Consider the following 20,827-nt stretch of genomic DNA (forward strand, 5'->3'; position numbering starts at 1 on the left):
GTGTATCGGGGGCTTAACTGTTGGAAAGTAGTCGAGACAACATGAGGCCACATGAACATTTGAAAACTCAGGCAGCAAGTCAGCTTAGGAATCCTGAAAAGGGATCTTAATGTTGGACTGAGTAAAGATCTTCCTAATACTACCTGATCAATATTAAATGAGGAGCTACATTTGTGCAACCTTAGGTGAAGAGTTAGAAAGCAAGTGTTCTAGATGCTGTGTGTAATAGCACATCAACAAGATCATATTCACAAAATTCATAAGAAACATAAATGGAGAGGTGTATGATTCAGATGAAGTTAATATACTTCAATTCTTTAAAGTTTACACACATCTACAACTTAGTGATTTGGATCAACAGGTTTTAAGAAGAATATGTTTTTACCCAAATATACTCACTGACTGTGAGACACTTTCCTCACCGAGTCAGGCATCGTGTGAGACAGAGACGATCTTTGCCGTGTGGTGCGTTTAAAGACTGTAGTTCCCCTCGCTGCCTGTGTGTGTGTGTGTCTGTCAGTGTGTGTAGACCTGCAGCTGAACAGAAGCGACCATGGCACCTGGAAAGAAGAACCGAGTGTTTGTCATCGGTGTGGGTCTGACAAAGGTGAAGTACAAACACACACCATTTTACAAATGTACACAATTCAAAACACAAGAAGAGCTTATACATATATATATTACTGGACTTGAAGCTAGCGTAGCATGCTAACTTCACATAGCCTTGTTGCCCAAAACTTGAACGTGACAGTTTCTGCACAGCCTGGGGTGTGTGTGTGTGTGTGCGTGCGAATCATGGTGCTGTGTTTAATCATGCTAATGTTTCGACTGCTTCACTGTGTCCGCCCCAGCCTTCATGTTGGTAGCACAGTTAGCATGTTTTTAGCTTTTGAATGGAGGGTTTTCGTGAGTTATGCAGCTCGTCACACTTCGCTCCTCAGTCAGTCAAAGGTTCATGGCCACAGCCACAACACTAACTGTGCTAAGGGTCATGTCATGCATGTTGATTTCAAACCTTTCTCTCGATTGCATTTATTTATTTTAGTTGTTGACACACTGGGGCTTTGTCAGTTCAGTGCATTTCGTCATTATTCAAGTGCAACAACTTGTTCTGTGCAATGTCTCCTCTGTACAGACGGTCCAGATTAGTCACTTTACTTAAAGGTCCAGTGTATAAGATTTAGGTGAAAGGGAACTATTGGCAGAAATTTAACGTAAAATAATTCTCATGATGTTTTCACTAGTTTGTTTTAGGGTGGGCGATATGGACCAGATCTCATATCCTGGTATTTTAAGTCCGAATGGCGATATACGATATATATCGGTATTTTAAACAGAACGGTTTAAGTGTTTTAACTCAATGCCACAAGTAATCATCATAAACTTGTTTTATTTAGACTATCAAAGTCAAAATCTTCCAGGTTTTCATTTTCTGCTCAACAAAAAAACGTGCAAGTAACAGATCCAAACAACAGGTGTTACCTGTTTGACACATGAACAGTAATATGTAAAAAAAAAAAAAAAAAAGAAAGAAAGTAAACTATAGTTCAAAATCAAATAGCCTACATCCTACGCAATAGGTATAATTCTGGTGTTACAGAGCTGTGCAAATAACAAACATGGAAACAGTATTACAGGCCTGACCTGTTTGGAACAGTATTAGGTAAAAAAAGCTCTTAAAAAGTTTTGAAAATAATACAAATATAAACAAAAAATGGCTGACCCTGGAACAGGCCTGCAGCGTCACAGTATTAACATACATAGAAAACAGAGAAATAGAATAAAACATACATTAGCCCATATTCCTTTTTGAAGGGGTCCTCTCTACGGAGGCCTCCATGTTTTTTACATTAGTCCAGACTGGACAAACTAAACCCTTTTTGAGTTTCGATGACAACTGAAGCTACCACAGGTTCTTTTTCATGTTAGGAAGGAGAGGGTGAGGTGAGGGCTGTTCAGCTGCAACATGCAACTTCAACACTAGATATCACAACATTTTACACACTGTACCTTTAAGTGCTGCTCATACGGTCTCTATTGCGATTCTTTATTTTCATTCTGTGTTCGTCCTTCTCTGCTATCTGTAATCTGTAAAGCATTTTAGGGAACATTGAAAGGTGTTATATAAATCCAAGTTATTATAAAATTAGTTGCAGATCTACAATACATTAAAACAACACCTGTCAACTATTGAAACAAATGAGCAGGATTTACTCTAAAATATATGGTGTATATAAACCTTGTCCATCAAAAGTTTATGAAAAGATATTTTCAAATAATATTTGTTCTTGGTATGAATTTTGTGTTTAAGTGTATTGATCTATCAAGTTAAACGCTCCAGCATCTTTTAACGAAGCTCACTTAGAACCACCTGAAGATTACTTTGCATATGATTTACAGAAGAGTTTAATGTTTTCACATGTAAAATATTTAATTTGAACTCATTCATTGTTACATACGAAAGTTTATAAATACTATGGCACTAATCGGTCTGACTTTTCCTTAATGTTGCTGCAGTTTGACAAGCCTGGGGCCCGAGAAAACTATGACTACCCTGACATGGCCAAGGAAGCAGGTGCTTATCTTCACTGAATGTGGACTCTGTTCAGTCCTTCAAAAGATACCATATCTGATCATCTGTAGTGCATCTTGTTCTCTAACATGTTTTATAACTGCATGTTTAGGTCAAATGGCCTTAGCGGATGCAGGAATCCCATATTCTGCCATTGAGCAAGCCTGTGTAGGATACGTCTATGGTAAGACCTTGTTGTCAAGTCTCCAATGAAATGTGATTGAAATGTTATCCACTGAGAGCATAAATACTTCCAACTTGATATTTCCATGTAGCTTCATACATACTACACAAAGTACTCTGTAAACACTACATTTTGCAAAGTAAGAAACCGAGCATTTTTGCTAATGAGGAGAAAATGCTGCGTCTGTAAAGCTGATTTTAGACATGCACTGAACTCCAGATAATCGCAGTTGTCTGTGTCAGTTGCTCCACACATTCTGGTAAAGTCTGGAGAATTCACTGAGTTGGTGGGCGCGTTGATGATGTGTCCAACGCGTGACGGGCACAAAACTCAACAAAAGAAAGAAAGGAAGTAAGATCTCATCCCTTTTCTTACTCTGTCAGGGGACTCCACTTGTGGGCAGAGGGCCATTTATCACAGCCTGGGCCTGACGGGGATCCCCATCCTCAATGTCAACAATAACTGCTCCACAGGCTCCACTGCTCTCTTCATGGCACGACAGGTGATCCAGGGAGGTGAGTGAAGAAAGAAGAATTTTTATGTTGATAATAAAAAGGAAGCTGTCAAAAGTCTATAATTGGCTCTAAAACAGATTTGTCAATGGATTCACAGTGGTTTCAACCGGTTTTCACAGTAGAGAGAAGAATTAGAATTTCCATCGAGACTTGTTTTGTAGCATAGTCTATCACCTGTGTAACAGAAACTGTAAAACCCACTCTTCTTCTTTTGCAGGTCTCGCTGACTGTGTGCTGGCTCTGGGGTTTGAGAAGATGGAAAGAGGCTCTTTGTCCTCAAAGGTAATCAGAGGATGTAGAGATAGAGACAAAATGACTTGAGTGCTTCATATTATCTTGCAATTTACCAAATAGATGTTGTGAGTGTTTCCACCGCCCGCTACACACACACACACACACACACACACACACACACACACACACACACACACACACGCATGCACGCACGCACGCACGCACGCACGCACGCACGCACGCACGCACACACACGCAAACACACACGCGCGCGCAAACACACACACACACACAGAGCGCGCACACACACAGAGAGCGAGCGCGAGCGAGTGAAACCACTCAAGCTTGGGAAGATGGAACACTGGCAGCTTGCAGAATCGTTGTCAGTTGCTCATCATTTAAACGTTATTCTCGAAAAGCAAAAAACCACCTTCCTCTGATTCACAGTAGTTCGAATGTATTCTCAGCTTTTCAAGAACTTCCTTCTCTCATCTTTTCCCTCACGATTGGCCTTTTGTATGATGCACCTCATTGATGAATATTTTATGAGAATTTATTGGTGTGGCTGCACCAGAAGAAATAAGGAGCCTCTGCTGCTGTTTATTAGTTTTCATTTTCTGCTTTTCGCTTAAGCTGGGGAGCAATGGAAGTAAACAGCTGGGCAGAGTAAAGACTTCTTTTAAAAAAGAAAACTCGAACACTCTGAGCCGTCTGGCAACGTGAATTTTCTTCTTTTTTTTGACTGTAAAAAAAAAAAAAAAAAAGATAAAAATATAGGAACATAAAAACTTATGTGAGAAATACCTGTTTCTAGTTTATGGACAGGACCAATCCCGTTGACAAGCACCTGGAGATTATGATCAACCGTTATGGGATTGTGGCAGCACCAGTAGCACCACAGATGTTTGGCAACGCTGGCAGGGAGCACATGGAGAAATATGGTAAAACCCATGTTTGTGTTAAACATCATAATTGCTTAAATGAGCTGAAATATGAAAGTTGCGGTTGTGTCTTGCATTGTTTCACAGTTGTATTGTGATTAATATGTCAATAATTGTGTCAATGTTTTAAAGGCACAAAACCAGAACACTTTGCCAAAATTGCCTGGAAGAACCACAAGCATTCGACCATGAACCCGTAAGAAACTTTAGAAATTTGGAAAAACATAATTCTGCCAATAAATTCATATTTCAGAATCAGAATCGTCATCATGTTCACAGATACAAGGAATTTCTTACATTGCACTTGCATAGAAATAGAAATACACTGAGGGACAAGCACAAAAGAAAATGAATAATATAAAATACTTAAATTTTATATTGAATTACTCTATATATGTACTAATTTAAATTATAGTTGTGGATGATCTTAACTGTACTGTACAATAGCATGTGAAAAGAAGAAGTAGAATATGCAGTACTGTACAGTGTACACCATCAGAGTATGTGTACAAATCATCTGGTTCGGTGTGTTGTTAACATTACAAATTGCACAAAGAAGCAGTTAGAGAAATAGAAAATACTTCATAAATGGGATGATATATACAATGTAGGCATACATTTATGTTTATTATAATTATTATATAATTTGCAGCATTTAGGATTTGTTTTAACAATTATGTACAGTGAGCAGGATATTTATTGACAGTGATGATGAATGTTAGAAACATGTTGTCTTTTTTTTTTTTTTTTTTTTACAAGTGTGTATGTGTGCATATTCATGCAGGTATTCCCAGTTCCAGGAGGAGTACAGTTTGGAGCAGGTGATAAACTCCAGGAAGGTGTTTGACTTCCTCACTCTGCTTCAGTGTTGGTAAGAGTCCCACACAGTTGAATCAAGTGTTTGTAACCTTGCTTGGTTTCATTTGATCAAAATTCTGCTTCTCATCTCAAAAGTAGAATGATATTTATCTCTTTTCCTACATCAACCTCGTGCTCTCGTCAGCCCGACATCAGATGGTGCCGGAGCAGCAGTTTTAGCCAGCGAGGCCTTCGTCAGGAAACATCATCTGGAGAAGCAGGCAGTGGAGATCTTGGCCCAAGAGATGATGACTGACCTCTCCTCCACATTTGAGGAAAACAGCTGCATCAAGATGGTATGAAACTAGAGATGTGTTCACTCAGAGTTCATAGCACACATTGCTTTATTTGTAATACTCCTCACAGTTTTTAGTTTTACAATAGAAAAATGTTATTCTCTTCAAATTAAAATAATATCCTGCTCAATCATGGGACATAGAGGGTAACGTAATTATGTTTCCTTACATGAGTTCCTAAACATACTAATTTGTTGTTGGTTTATTTCCGTGCAGGTGGGATATGACATGTCTCGGATAGCAGCTGAAAAATGTTACAAGGCCACAGGTCTGAAGCCCAGTGACGTTAATGTGGTCGAGCTTCACGACTGCTTCTCCGCCAATGAGCTCATCACATACGAGGCCCTGGGTCTGTGTGCAGAAGGTACGACTGCAGCTTCCTCTGGAGTGTCTCCAGACGACGTGTATGTGTCCTGTTGTGGAAAATCTGCTGATCAATGGTCTCCTCATCAATGAAGAAAGCGTTCAGGATGTCTTATGCTGAAATATTTATTGAAGCTTGGCCAAGGAGAAAATCAGAATTCATCCATACAGCATCTGTGCATGATGCTCACTCATATCCTGAAGTCTGCTTTCCTGCAGTCACACTTTAAACCCCAACAGATCATTTAATCTATGGGTGTGCTTGTTCCTAAACAATCAAATGTATTTCTAGTTATGGAGACAGTAGTGCCTGCTTACGCAGTCTCATATCTGTGATGTCTAGGGAGGGAAGACTTAGGCCTTCGCCAAGCTCTCGCACTTCCCAAACACAACAGCCTGTTGCGCTCTGCCCCAGAGAGGACAAGAGACAGTGTCTATGAAAATTCATCATGTCCGAGTGACAGCCTCCGGAGTTTCTGCAGACTTTCTCCATCTGCCCCCCTAATAAAAAGTCTGCAGAGAGTCCGCAGACTTCGATGTGAGAACACAGCAGGGGATCCTCTCCTGGATTCACTGCGAGCCAGTGGGGGGGTTGATGATGCTTCTAACATGCGACAGATGCAAAAATTAAAAATGCAAAAATAAAATAAATATCTCAGGGTGAGAAAGCGGAGGCAGTAGAAGACACTGACGGAGATCCTCTGCAGGACATGTTGAAGAGCTTTATTAAAATATGCGTACTCTGATATGTTCACACTCAAAACCTCAAATGTTAAAGACGAAAAGTAGTTTTTTTTTTAAACCATACAGACACAGGACAGTTGTACATGTGAGATCCATTAAAATATCTATTAAAACGTATTCACCAAGTATCTGCATCGAGCCTGATCCCTACTTCGGGCTGTAGAAGCCTTTATTCCCAACACTGACATCCTTAGATCAGACTTATGAACACTGCGCATTAGAGATGTCAGAGAGAGCTGGAGGCAACAGAGAGTCAGCTTCTACAAATCGATAACACACAAACGTCTCTGACACATCTGGGATAAGTACAGAGACACCAGTGTTTTTGAACTGCTCAGTTAATCCATCACTCTCAATCGTGTTCTGTGTTTTAAATTCTCTCCAGGTAAAGCCGGAGAGCTGGTTGACAGAGGGGACAACACTTATGGTGGCAAGTTTGTGGTCAACCCCAGTGGTGGACTCATCTCTAAAGGACATCCTCTGGGTGCCACAGGTATGAGCAGCCTCTGACTGTCTGACTCTTGTTGTATACTGTGGGACAGAGGACAGGTCTGGTTTTGCAGAAAATGCCAGATCAGGGTTAAAAAGCATTTGCAACCGATGCTAATCTGTAACTTGTTTGGAGCTACACACAAGGGTTACTGTACTGTGCATGAGATACAGGCTGAGATTCCTCACTCACTCCTCCCTTCTCACTGTATTGGGTGTTCAATGTCGACGACTACACGTGTTCTCACACTACTCGATGTTGGTCAGTACATATTGCACTCAGCCTAATTTCCCACATTAATACATAGAAAATATTTGTTGTCTGTTACAACTTAAGGTTCTTTTCAATCAAGGATTTCGTGTTTGCTGCTGCATTTCTTTTTATTCTATTTCTTTTTATTTATACATTTTTTGTCACATCATGCAGTTCTCCCTCTTCTAAACTCTTGGCCCCTTTTCTTTCATACAATGTTAGAAATTCTACAATGGTAGATATTACTTGGTCAGTTGTACACTACTTTCCATAATGCATTGTGGGATAAAAAGAGTCCACCATAGTCTATAAATATTTTCACTAAACATTCCGACAGCAAAATGGTGACTTTATAACGAGTGGTGAGTGATTTCAGGCTCAACCACAGTGTTTTTATCAGGGTTTCCACAAGGTCTGAAAAAATCTTAAATGTAATAATAACTTTAAGCCTTAAAATGTCCAAAATACTTCAAGTATGGAGAAGTGAAATTAGTTCTGGGACTCAGATTTTCCTTCACATCTGTTGCACTTGACATAGCTCTTAAATTTCATTCATTATGGTCGTAAATTTCATTTGTTGAAAGCTGCAAAAACCCTGTTCTATCGTCGTGTTTATCGTGAGAGGTGTTTTCCACAGCGACCACCAGGTGGCATGTGTCTCTTAGCGATGGCCGGCGGGTTTGTAACTGGCTGAGTGCGACCCTGAGCCTGCATGTAAGAAGGCAGCCGGCTGTGGCTTTGGCAGGCCTCCCCTGTAATCTCTCGACATATTAAACCATGGTATGGTGAGACTGAGCAAACGGGAGCCTGCTAACCCTGCCTCGCACACACCCCTTGTGAGGGATAACTTGATGAAACAGGGCATACACCTCCTTTTGCCTCATTTTGATACAGATTCAGTTTTATTAATCGTTTATTGTTTGTTTCTCTCTCCTCTTCTCTGCCGTTCTCCATTCACTCCCAACAATCTGGACCATCAATCCCTCTACCTCAATATTTTTGCAAAGATCTTCCCTGAGCGTGTCATCAATACTCCCTCTGTCTCCTGGGTCACACCATGAGTGTGCAAGTGCCCTAGTCAGATAGCTCCGTCTGATCCTTGGTGTTGCTCGTAAAGCTCCTGCCTCTTCCCTCAGGAAGGCTAAGAGCAGCGCTATCGACACCTATTTGACCGACCAGTGCAGGGATCTCCTTCACCGGGGGGGGGGTAGACTGAGCATCATCAGTTGGATGTGAATTTTATGTTTTGACATGATATGCAGGGACCATGAGGCACAGCTGATGGGCAGCCTGAGGTATTTGGTGAATTACAACACGACTTTATCCTTGTGATCGTCCTCTGTCACCATGAAAGAGCATGTGCTCTCTGCAGAGGAATATACTAGTGGCCTTTTACTGAAAAACACGTGTCCTTCTTAATTGTGTATGAATTATGTCTTAGGTGGTTTGAAGAGGTTCTTTTTTATTGTTTGATAAATTGCCCGGTGAACTTGACGGTAAACCTTTCAGTTGGCATTTAGACTAATGCTCGTACACAAACAAGTCCCGGTGGAGAAGATTAGGAAGAGGGCCGCACAATGTGAAAGACCCACCATGATGAGGTCTTTACTGCTAAGTCCTTTAGCTTATTGGGATAATGGAGAAATACAAAAGCTCATTAAGCAGATGGGAAGAAATGCTTGGCTATAACGCTAATGCAGCAGCTGACCCTGGTGAGATTAGGGAGTGAGTTGTCAGATTAGGAGTCAACTTGTCACCCTCAAGGGTATTGTTTATTTTACACTTGCTCAATGCTACAGCGTCTCCCCCTTTTACAGCCGGGCATATTAAGGGATCAAAGCCGTACTCAACATTGACATATTCTCTAAAGATCATTCCTAGTTTTATTATACAGAAGATGTTTTATACCTGCAACTCAACGTGCTACATTTACTTGGTTACATGTGGTTGAGTAGTTTTTTTTGAATAAATTGGACTTCTGAGAGTTGTTTTGCAGAATACTTTTTACTCCTACTCAGTTACATTTATGAATTAAAAATGTGTTCTACTCCGTTACATTGAGCCGCACACTTCTCGCTACTTTTCCATGTCTATAATTTATACATTTTTATACTCAGATGAGCAGACACAGCGATTTCCTGATGCCCGGGCCACACTGGCTTTGAATGAGCGCAACAGCTGCTCCGCGGATCTGCTGCTTGTCACGTTTGTCTGTTGTTCACACAGGCAGCTTGTCTGCTGCGTGCCTGCAGTGGAGCTGAATGGAAAGTCTCTGGTATATTCACCGTATTTCCTGAATCCTGCATCGTCAGGTCCTGTGATAACACTAAAAATCTTGTTAAAACAAAACCTTGCTAAAACTTGGACTGCTTTTACTTTGAAAGGAGTAAAGGAAGTGTTGCAAATATGTTATGTTTGTGACATATTCAACAGATACACAGTAAAAGGGCCCATCACTGATAGGCTAGTGAATATTTCATACCTTAATTTATGTAACATATTTTAAATTGTTAAAGATTAACTTTATTTAATGGAATACATTGTTTTTGAGTGACTGCATCTGAGCCACTCCTGCAGGGAGAAATATGTAGATTGACTTTTATCTTGTTCTGTATGTGACACTGAAACAACATCATGTGCCTATACTGCTCTTCACCTGTTCATCTTCACCTAATTTAAAAGATGAATTTTATATAGCATAGCATTTCTTTGTTAAATTTTTGGAATATTATTTAAATTTTTTTAAATGTCCATCTTCCTGTCTTGCGTTAATAAGGTGAACGTTTTTGAGTGGTTTTTTTTGGAAACTGAATGCATGTGCACACACAATGCGGCCAAGGTTTTTTCTTGATGTTTGAAAGCAAACAGACATGTTGACACATCTTCCTTTTTCAGGGTCAACAGTGTTTCGCTTACATGTACATGTTTTAATCACAGCCACTTTAATCGAAGATCTAACACGATGTCACCGGAGGCTGTGGCTCAGGAGGTAGAGTAGGTCATGTACTAATTAGCTGGTTGGTGGTTTGATCACTGCCTCCTCCAAGAATGGTATGGTCGGTATGTTAGAGTAGAGAAGTGCTATATATATAGAAGCACTTTATTAATGTATGCATCCCTTTATACCACATCAGTAACTTGTGGTATAAAGGGATCTGATTGCGAGAAATGTGCCACACAAAGGCAGTACATTTACAATAATAGTGATTGTAAAAACCCACGTATGTACATAAATACGACACATAAATCTAAATGAACCATAAAAAAAACCACAAATAAAAAAACAAGAGAATTTAAGATAAATTAAATGAAACAAACAAAAACTAGAGTGGTTCTCAGAAGTGCGCATACCTCTGCCAAGTCCCAACAGCCCCCTTGTAAAACTACATTTTGTGAAAGGCTGTGGCACAGGAGGTTGAGCAGGTCATCCACAGATCCCCCAAATGTGTGTGAATGTATTGTATAGCATATAGTAGCACTGTATGAATGTGGCTTGTAATGATAAGGGCAATGGTTGATGATAAGACAAGAAAAATGCTACATGGATGCAGTCAATTTTGCATTCTATTGTACATTTAAATCCTCTACATCAAGGTATTTTAGGGATCCGCACCAAACTGGGCAGTCTCATTAATATGCATTTTATCTGGTCCATGCACCATCCTTCCACCAAGTTTTTTTTTTGCGTAACCCATTTGAACAATAGAGGTAATAAATAATAAAAATACATTTATTCATCAGTAGTATCTGGTTTGTTGTAGTGATCACTGTTGGATCCTTTTTGTTTTGTTTTATAGAAATCAAACATGGTGCATAACCCAAACCTTTAAAATGCTGTGTTTAAATTCTTGAAAACTCTGCTCTGTGAAAATATTGCAAATTCTAGTGTCTCTTAAAAACTTTTTCTCGAGATTTTGACTTTATTGCACATGTCATGTCGCCTGTCCCGTCCAGAGTTAGAAACAAGCTGGTTTACATTGCGGAGCCTGTAGCTTCTAAAAAGACAAATAGTCTCCAGGGATCTCATAACACGATTTGAAGAATAGGGAGGATTGGACTTACATCTATTAGGCTGTCAGAACCACAACACCACACGAATGCTGAAGTTGCTTCGGATGTGCTGCGTGTGCAAATGAGTTTTGTGCTGAGAGGATCTCCAAAGGGTTTAGGTTTAGTGCAATGCTGTAGAGATTGTAGGAGCAGTGTAATGTACGCTGAATTGCATGTGACAGTGATGAGGCAGTTTGCAGCTTCACCAGCATTACATTATGCTGTGGTTCCAGCTCCTCACACCACGTCCATCACGATGACTCGAGACACTCTCACCCTTTGTCCTTCACTCCCTCCTCGTGCTCCCTCAGGTCTGGCCCAGTGTGCTGAGCTCTGCTGGCAGCTCCGAGGGCAGGCTGACAAGAGGCAGGTCCCCGGGGCCAAAGTGGCCCTGCAACACAACATTGGCTTAGGAGGAGCTGTAGTTGTTGCTCTCTACGGGATGGGATTCCCACAGGAGGCTGGGTGAGCACGACGCTTGTTTCTTTGTTCAGTTTGTGTAGCATTATTTACTTATTAAGCGCTCAACTGTTCGCTAATACACCAGAAATATAAAGTGTGTATTTATGCTGAAGATAATTGAGTTTTGATGTTATTTTTTTTGTTCTTTGTTCATTAGATAATTTTTTTTTTATCATCAATAATTTAATATTTTTCAAACCTCTATTTAATAAATTCAATTCATTCAGTGATATATTTTTGCTTAGCAATACCGCGCCTTTTATGTTTTTAAACCAAGCTCCATTTTTCCAAGGTTTCTCACTCCAACACATCTAACAAACAGGACCTTCCGCAAATAAAATAGTATAGAGAAAATTATTATCTCAGGCATTCAACGAGCCACTGCTCACAATCCAGGCCTTGAGAAAGATTTGTGTTCTTTACTACAACCTATTTTGTCGTGTGTCCTGTAACCAGCCAACAGTTGCACAGTTATCTTTAACTATTACAGTTTCCAGTTCTTCTCAATATTTGGCCTTGTGTTGTACATTGCTTCATTCCTTCTTTTTTCGTTTCAGTTTTTTCTGAAAAAGCCTTCACAGCCTCACATGTAATTGAATGTGGATGAAACCTCAGTGAGCTGGATGTTCTTTCTATTTTTTCCCATAAGGACCCACATTGGTGCGATCCCCACCAGCTCAGGCAGCGGTCTGGAGGGTTTTAAAGCCTACCCCATCTTCAAAGAGATCGAGAAACATTTACATGAGGTACAGTATAACTGCATTCTGTCACAATACACGTCACCCTCACACTAATGTGTGAGCTACTCTATTTGATCTCAAATAAACCGCATCTTATTATTAAATGCCTCCATTCCTTAGATTTGGTTTGGCGGCCCTTTCTTCCTTTCAACGTACTTGGCAAATGTGACCATTTCATCAAAGACAAGTAAAAGCTACAAATTATAAATGAACCAGTGCAGTGGGCAGTATATGGTTGTCAGTTGCTTTTATCCATGAAAACATCACACAGCATCACACCCAGTGAACGTTTCATCATAATCACAGCAGGTTCAGGACCATACAACACAATCTATACATGTATGTATAGTAAAATGAATAGCTAGAACCCACTTTTGTGAACATGTACAGTAACAAAACAATATTTTTAGATTTTATTTGTTAAGCCCTTCTTCACCAAATATAACACAATATAATTTATATTATAAATGAATACTTTGGCAGTAGAGAAAGGAGTGACAGCTCTAAAATTGAAACGCAAGACAAACACGTTAGGTGTAATTTGATGTTTTTAGAGCCAAGTTAGTCAGTTTTCTATTTTCATATTAGGATGTATTTATTTTGTAATGTAATTATTTATGATAATGTTTGTTTTTATGTAATTTAGACCAGACTTTAAACAAAAACCATATTATAAATATCTATTAATAAAAAGAAAAGACAAATACAACCAAGTAGATCTTGAAAATAAACGTATCTGTCAGGCTTTAGTTGTTTTTATACTGCGATCAGTGGAAATCTGTGGATCTGTTACATGGTTGTTGTGTTCTGTGTTCAATCGAATAATTGTGCTTCCAGGTAAAAAAACTACTAGTGGTAGGAACCACTAGTAGTTTTTGTGCATTATTGTGCATGTATGCACAATAATTAATTCATGTGCATTATTGAGGCTGTTTCCTCTTTTAAATGTATGAAACAGTATGTTGTACATGTCAACACAGTCATTTATGTTTGAACCTCAGTTGAAGGCACTGTTGGATGCTGATGCCTAAAGTGTTGATTCCTCATCTCGTTCCCGAACCCTCGGAGCAGAGATGAGCAGCTGATGACACCGTGATGGTGTGTTGGAATGATCAGTTGTGAACTCAGTTGCCATAGGGCGAATGATTTCACTGCTGCACATGAATCTTCACTCTCCTGCATTTGTCAACATGACAACAAACACGGAATGTGGCGCTTACTGATGGATTGTTAGATTGTGTTGCCCTGAAACGCTGCAGGAATTTGCTGTTTGCTAGGTGGTTTTAAGTGTTGTTCACATTTCTCCAGAACAGATAAAACTGTGTAGCTCTCCTTAAGACGTTCCTTCCTGTATTTTTCCTCTGAAATGAGCTATAAAAAAAAAGTAATTTTTATTTTTACTATTTTTATGCAACTTGTCATGTTAGGAGGGATATCAGTGGGTCAATCTGTCGTCTGCGTTGAAATGAGGAATGTGCAGTTGTGCCAAAAAATGAAGTATTTTCTTTTTTGTGATACATAAACTAAAGCACCTCATTATCATTAGTATCAGGACTTTTTTTCTTTATTCTCATAACATTGTGAGTTTCTTCTTGTTAAACTACTATAGTAATCTCATAATATTTTGACTTTTTTCCCTCATTAATTACAACTTAATTCTCATAGTTTAATGACTTCTCATAAAATTAAGACTTAATTCTCATAATATTATGACATTTCATTTTCTTTAATATGACCCTAATACTATGTCATAAAAATATATGTGGTGTGTGTTTCCCTACACGGCCTCTGCACAAACATACCACAATTAGAATATAGATGGTGTTGAGATGTCACAAGGTCAGCACTGTCGCCTTTCAGTGGGCCGACCAACCTTTCTGTATGACATTTGTATGCTCTCGCTGTGTCTGCTTGGGTTTTCTCAGTGTACTCAGGCTTCCACCCACAGTCCATAGACATGCAATTTAGCTTAATTGGAACTGAAAATTGCCTGTAGCTGTGACTGTGAATAATTTTCTCTGTGTGTTGACCCTGTGATGCTTTTTTTTCCACCTGTCCTGGGTGTCCCCCGCCTCTTACCCACTGTCAGCTGGTTAGCTCCAGCCCCCCACCATCCTCAAAGGATAAGCGGTGTAGATAATGGATAGATGCCATTGGGTCAGCACTGTCAAGGCTCAATTTACTTGCACGCAGTGGTGAAATGTGGGTGGAAAAAATGTAAAGCTGCATGGTTAGTCAGTCCATACATTTGAAAGTATAAACATTCCAACGCTGAAGCTTGCGGTATTCACAAGGATTGAAAATATACAATCAAAATGTCATTGAATGAGATGTCACACCTTCTGCCTGAACCATGTAGAGATTAATGTCATTGTGGGTCAGTCAGTGTGAACTGTGATGTTAACATGATGTTTACACTTTCCCTGTTTCATTCACAGCAGCTCTCTTTATTTTGTTGTAGTTTACCCTGTATAATAGCAGCACAGAACATTTTCACTGAGGTGATTATTTTCAGAGACTGAAGCAGGTAACGTCAGACTTCTGATGACAATGGATGTCTTAATTACATCCAGCAATAACATCACAATAATGATTTAATGGAACGTCTCGATTCCTGCAGGAAGGGGAGCAGCTTGTCAAGAAGATCGGTGGAGTGTTTGCATTTAAAGTGAGGGATGGACCTGATGGGAAGGAGGCGACTTGGGTCGTGGATGTGAAAAGTGGCAAAGGTTCTGTCACCAATGACACAGGTAGGTGTTTGATTTCTGATCTGTTATTTTTGTGACAGCAGTGGGATTCAAAAAAATACATTTGAAAATGGGTCCTCATCCTCACTGAAAGAGCAAACGGAATTCTCAGAAATTCCGCTCTTTATACATGCTGTAAAATCAATGTCAGTCCGACCGAGAAAGCTGATAAAAGATCATGTTCAAGCAGACAGCCCATTTCCTGTCAGCATGGAGGATGAACAATTGCAAGGATCAGATTGAATTATTATGGATTCAAAGATTTGGTTTGTGTGTCTGGTTTTATATAAGACTGTCACAGTTCCAGTGAACTATGGGTGTGTCTAACACTGTGAAGTCAGGAAGTTTTAAAATGGTTTATTTGATGGATGTAATGAGTGATATTGCTGCTTTGCACATCAAAATATAGAACTAACTCAACTCACAATTAGAGGAATAGAGCAACAAACAAAAACACAGTTCCTAAAAGCACATATTTACTTATTTTTTAAATTTTTTGATCTGTCTGTTAGTTAGCAAGATTATACAAAAACTACTGGACAGATTACCATGAAACTTGGTGGACAGATGTGGTATGTCAGGAAAGAACCCATTACATTTTGGTTAAGTGAGTGTTTCCCACATGCAACAGATTCAGAGTGATGGATACACAGACACAAGAGTGAAGGACAAGTTCTTGCATGAGAGAGAGAACTGCCACTGGACTGTACAACTCCAGCTATGAAGTCTCTCTTCATGGTCTGTAAAAACCTTATGGACGGTAGCATGAGCAAGTGGCAAATAGCCTCGCTCGGACCTATGCAATGGAGCTAAGAAGCAAAACGGCGAGTTAGAGATCTCTTATGATATCATAAGTAAAATGTTTTTTGGGCCATTGTGAAACCGTGGCAGGACAAATTAGAATGTACCGGGCTGCCACAGTCTCGATAATTATTGGTAAACGGTGAAATAGAGCAGTAGACTTGGCGGAGATATGTGCTCACAGAGGCCATTTCAGTTCCCTGTGATGCGACAAACAAGATGCAGGATACTCGGAGGCTATCGCAAAAATGAATTCACGATCATAAAATTTGCTTTTATTTATCAATTGTTATTTTGAGAAGACAGCATTATGTTTAAATGTATAAAAAGATCAACGTGAAATAATGGATTTTAAGTAGTGATTGAAAAGAAGAATGCATCTCAGACGTATCCGTAGCAGAGTTGCTATGTTTTCAAACAGTAGCATGCATGTCGCCTAAAATCACTCTGTTCAGGGGGCGGCCTCTCAGTTTGGGACCCCAGGCTACTGCCTGCTTTGCTGTCCTTGTTGCGACGCTCTTGGTTCCCTCACTATACCTTAAGCTTATTAATGTTCAAAATATTGTACATGTGGTTAATGGACTGAATTTACAACCACTCAAAGTGCTTTACACAACAAGTCATTCTCCCATTCATACACTCTTCGGACACACATCATTCAGAATGTGAAGCAACAGCCATTGAGGGCAATGTAGGGCTCAGTGTCTTGCCCAAGGACACTTTGGCTTGCGGATTGGAGGAGGCAGTGAACCCCTGTCCTTCTGCATTCACTGCAGCTGACCTTTAGTCAGAATACATGGAAACATTAGTCATTAAGCTTTCTAAATAGTTGCTTCAGTCAAAGAGTGCATTTGACTTACAACATGTTTTTGCACTAATGGAAAGCTTTATCAAAATGCCAAGTGTACTCTGAAGTACTTTCTACATGGTTTTGTCTCTTTTGAGCAAGTTTTTCAGTGACACTGAATATGAATTGTAAATTGTGGTAATTATCCATAACAAATAAGTTCATGCTTCTTTTTTGTCTTAGATAAAAAGGCAGACTGCTCCTTGTCCATGTGTGACAAGGATCTTCCGGATTTGATGACAGGAAAGCTGAACCCACAAAGTGTATGTATCAGTATAATTAAGAAACTATACCTTTGTTTTTCAATCTATGATTTCTATCTACCTCTATCTATGACTTCCAGAAATACCTGAATGCGGAACGTATCTCAGGAACTGTTTCTCTCATCAGCTTCACACAAGTGTATTGTTAAGGACCCAAGGAAGTACAGTGTTAGGTTCAGTATTAATTAACTTTGAATAAAAAGGCGAGCAGCGCTCTGTAGCAGTGGCAACAACAGTTTCAGAAAGATTCCTGCCACCAGGATAACCACAGGCCAAGCAAACAAACCAGCAGGTGGTCTTAGAACGGCCACTGCTGTAGCATTGTTAAATGTATAAATTGATTTTGTTATATTTACTGTGAAAAATAATATATTTTTTGAGTGTCATCAGATTAAATACCGTTTAGGTCACTTTCACACCTGTAATTTGGTTCGTTTGGCTGGGAACATGAGAAATAAATCAAGAAATGCTGTTATTTAAAACAGTGAGGGGTCACTGATTGGGCAACATTGGCAAATGTCACGGCACATTTTCAGTTCTTCATGGATTTACATGGGAATATCAAACTCTCATTATTGTAAGTCATGCCTCACATTACTGCATATTATGTCTTGTTTATCTACTGGTGTTGTCAAGCATATGTGCATTATAAGTAAAGACTGCAGCGGGACACTTTAAATAATGATGACCAGATTCCTCCCTGCACCTTAGCCTGATGAGGCACAAAATGTACATCTTACCATGGTTACAAAATGATCTTGTATGATTTAGCTACACTGTATACAAACTACAGTTTGTGAGGCTGCTTTTAAAACAGTTCACGTCAGCAGACGCATTTTTTAATTTCTGCATTTCACCTTGCATTTCTCGAACTAAGTCTTTTAGGACAAAATCCTGTGATTGGTTTGTTCTGCTTCTCTTTACAAGTACATTTACATTCCGCCTGTTATAAGTCTTGTATGAGACTGAACAAATAGGACATGATGTTTATCTATTTTTCAATCAAATCTGTGTTTTCAATAGTTCAGTGACAATGAAGTCAAAGTAAAAATCTTTTTCCTTCCTGTGTCCTCAGGCGTTCTTTGAAGGGAAGCTGAAGATCACTGGAAACATGGGGATGGCTCTGAAGCTGCAGAGCCTGCAGATTACACCAGGCCAGGCCAAACTGTGAGATCCTCTGAGTAAAAGCTCAAATGCAAATTAGTTCTTGATTTCTCCTGCTGAAGCTGTAATGTGCTCTCTCATAATGTGCCTTAATTGGTTCAATTTTTCTTTTTGCCATTTAAGTTCCAACTCCAGCTTCTACTTTGACATCTTTACATAATGCGTTGAGAATGAATGAATGAATGAATAGCTAATATACTCATTGTTGTATTTAAGCCCATCACCTTTAAATCTGATATGAATGACAACATATTGAGTCTATAGGAGCTGCTTCTGTATATGCAACATCATTGACAATTTAGAAAATGGTTTTAGCTTCACTATGGTCGAAATGTGCCTCTGACTTCAGTGTATAAAATCAGTCCTGTGGTTTTAAGGCATTTTTGGCTTCAAAAATGTTCATAGATTTTCTATAGAATATATAAATCAATTTAATCCTTGAAAATAACATCTTCTGGTGTGTTTGTCCCTTTAAGCTCGGCCTTGTCAATAATATAAATAATTAAATAGATTTTTACCATCTTCGTGTTTCTTCATCATTTGTTAATTAACATATTGCAGATCACTTGAGTAGATAACTAAAGAGTTTAAACTTTACAAATGTTTGTAATGGTATGAAATTTAGATTTTTTTATTTGAGTAAAATACTAAAATGGTTGAGCCAATAATCTTTTTTTACTGTGCCATACTTTTTGTTGGTGTATAAGGTTTCTTAACTTGTGTGTAAGCACTTGTGATGGGGAAAAAAGAATCACTTGACCAGCATTGGCTCCCTAATGTCAACATGCACCACTATCATTTTTTACAGTGACCAGAGCACTGCAACAAAACACAATCACACAGTGCGTCAGTTAACATCATCACTCCCTGCTGTCTGATTTAGTTATTTATTATTTCCTTGTAGAGAATGATGAGGTCAGAGACTTGATTCTGAATGTCATGAAAAAGAAATCCTTTCTATTTAGGTCTTTGGGACTTTTCTTTTACAATTTTATCTATCAAGGCCCAAATATCTGTGAGAGAGATGTTTTAAATGCAAAGTCAAACCACCGACCTGCTGGTCCACTGATTTATAACCGCCCACAATTAACCTGTAAGGATCAACATGGTTGACCTGCTGATTGAACATTTTAAAGACATATTATTATTAATATTATTAATATTTACAAATGTAAGTCATCCATATTCAGTATCCGGCCTGTAGCTACAGCACAGTTTCCCCTGGTGAGAATTCAGACAAAGGGATTTCAGTTTTCTCTCTTGCTGTTTTTTTCATCCACTGTGTTCCACTTCCTTCTCTATTTCCCCTCCATTTGTCCTTTTATTTTTTGACTTGATCCCCAGACCTCCCTCTCTGTAGCCGCGCCCCACTGTCCACCTTCTGCCAGAACCAGCCTGCGTCGCTAATTGCATCTCTCTCAACCCGCTCAACCCCCACCTCTCCCATGCTGTCCCTCTGCCAGGTGGCTGGCTCGGGCCAAATGGCAAAATATCCAGTGGCTGCACAGGCCGCCTCTTCTCACTGACCATTTGCAGTGGGTTAATGGGTCTTTAGGAGATCTACAGTAGCAGGCGCGGTGTGAAGGGGTGGGATGAGGTCGAGTGGAGCGGCGGTGTTAGCTGAGGATTTTCTGGCTTCATTCGCCTCAAGTCGACTTAAGAAGCTCAGCCAGCACTCGAATAAGAAAGTATATATTTATACACATTAGAAACTGTTTGAATAAGACCCATCAGTTCTGCACAGGCCCGTCTTTGACACTGACTCAGTGTTCGGTCCTCTTCATAAATCTAAATTTATCATCTGGTTAGAAGACACTGACACTCTGAAGTGTGGCATCTTTCATACAGACACATGTTCAGTAAACAAGTCAACGTACACAGCTGTACAATTTAAATTGTCACGTTCTGTTTTTGACCTTGAGACCATAGCATTGGGATAGAGATAGCATACTAATCATACAAAGTGGTGACCTGGGATGCTGTTTCTATTCACAACTGTACTATTCGTGCGTGCGTGCGTGCGTGCGTGCATGCCCCCGTCTCTGACTATGCCTCTGGTGTTTGGAGCTCAGTAAACATACAGGTTGTAGGATTTGTACCTCATAAATACAATAAAAAAAATGTGGTGAGTCCATACATTTGGTATAGCGATGGGAACCTTTAAACAGACGTGAAATCTTTGGTTTTGGAGTCGACGTGTGAGGGTGTCTGACCAGAGACTATTTTTAACTCTGCACTTCGTGAATAAAAGATAAAGATGAATATACTAGAATAGATCCAGAAGCCAGAATATTTTGTTTGTTT

The 20,827-nt window shown here is 39.5% G+C and overlaps 1 protein-coding gene across 1 annotated transcript; it reads left to right on the top strand.

Moving 5' to 3' along the window:
* The first annotated feature begins 83 nt into the window (after window positions 1-83).
* Window positions 84-19,045, top strand: scp2a (sterol carrier protein 2a). The gene is made up of 16 exons (XM_020112368.2): window positions 84-607; window positions 2,518-2,575; window positions 2,685-2,756; window positions 3,140-3,271; window positions 3,489-3,553; window positions 4,320-4,446; window positions 4,579-4,642; window positions 5,231-5,317; window positions 5,450-5,600; window positions 5,817-5,964; window positions 7,093-7,200; window positions 11,811-11,964; window positions 12,611-12,707; window positions 15,322-15,451; window positions 17,280-17,359; window positions 18,435-19,045. Exons 1-16 carry the CDS (start codon window positions 554-556, stop codon window positions 18,528-18,530), a joined length of 1,623 nt encoding a protein of 540 aa, XP_019967927.1. The 5' UTR covers window positions 84-553; the 3' UTR covers window positions 18,531-19,045.
* Window positions 19,046-20,827: the final 1,782 nt, after the last annotated feature.

The sequence above is a fragment of the Paralichthys olivaceus genome, chromosome 16 (assembly GCF_024713975.1).
Source record: "Paralichthys olivaceus isolate ysfri-2021 chromosome 16, ASM2471397v2, whole genome shotgun sequence".
NCBI lineage: Eukaryota > Metazoa > Chordata > Actinopteri > Pleuronectiformes > Paralichthyidae > Paralichthys > Paralichthys olivaceus.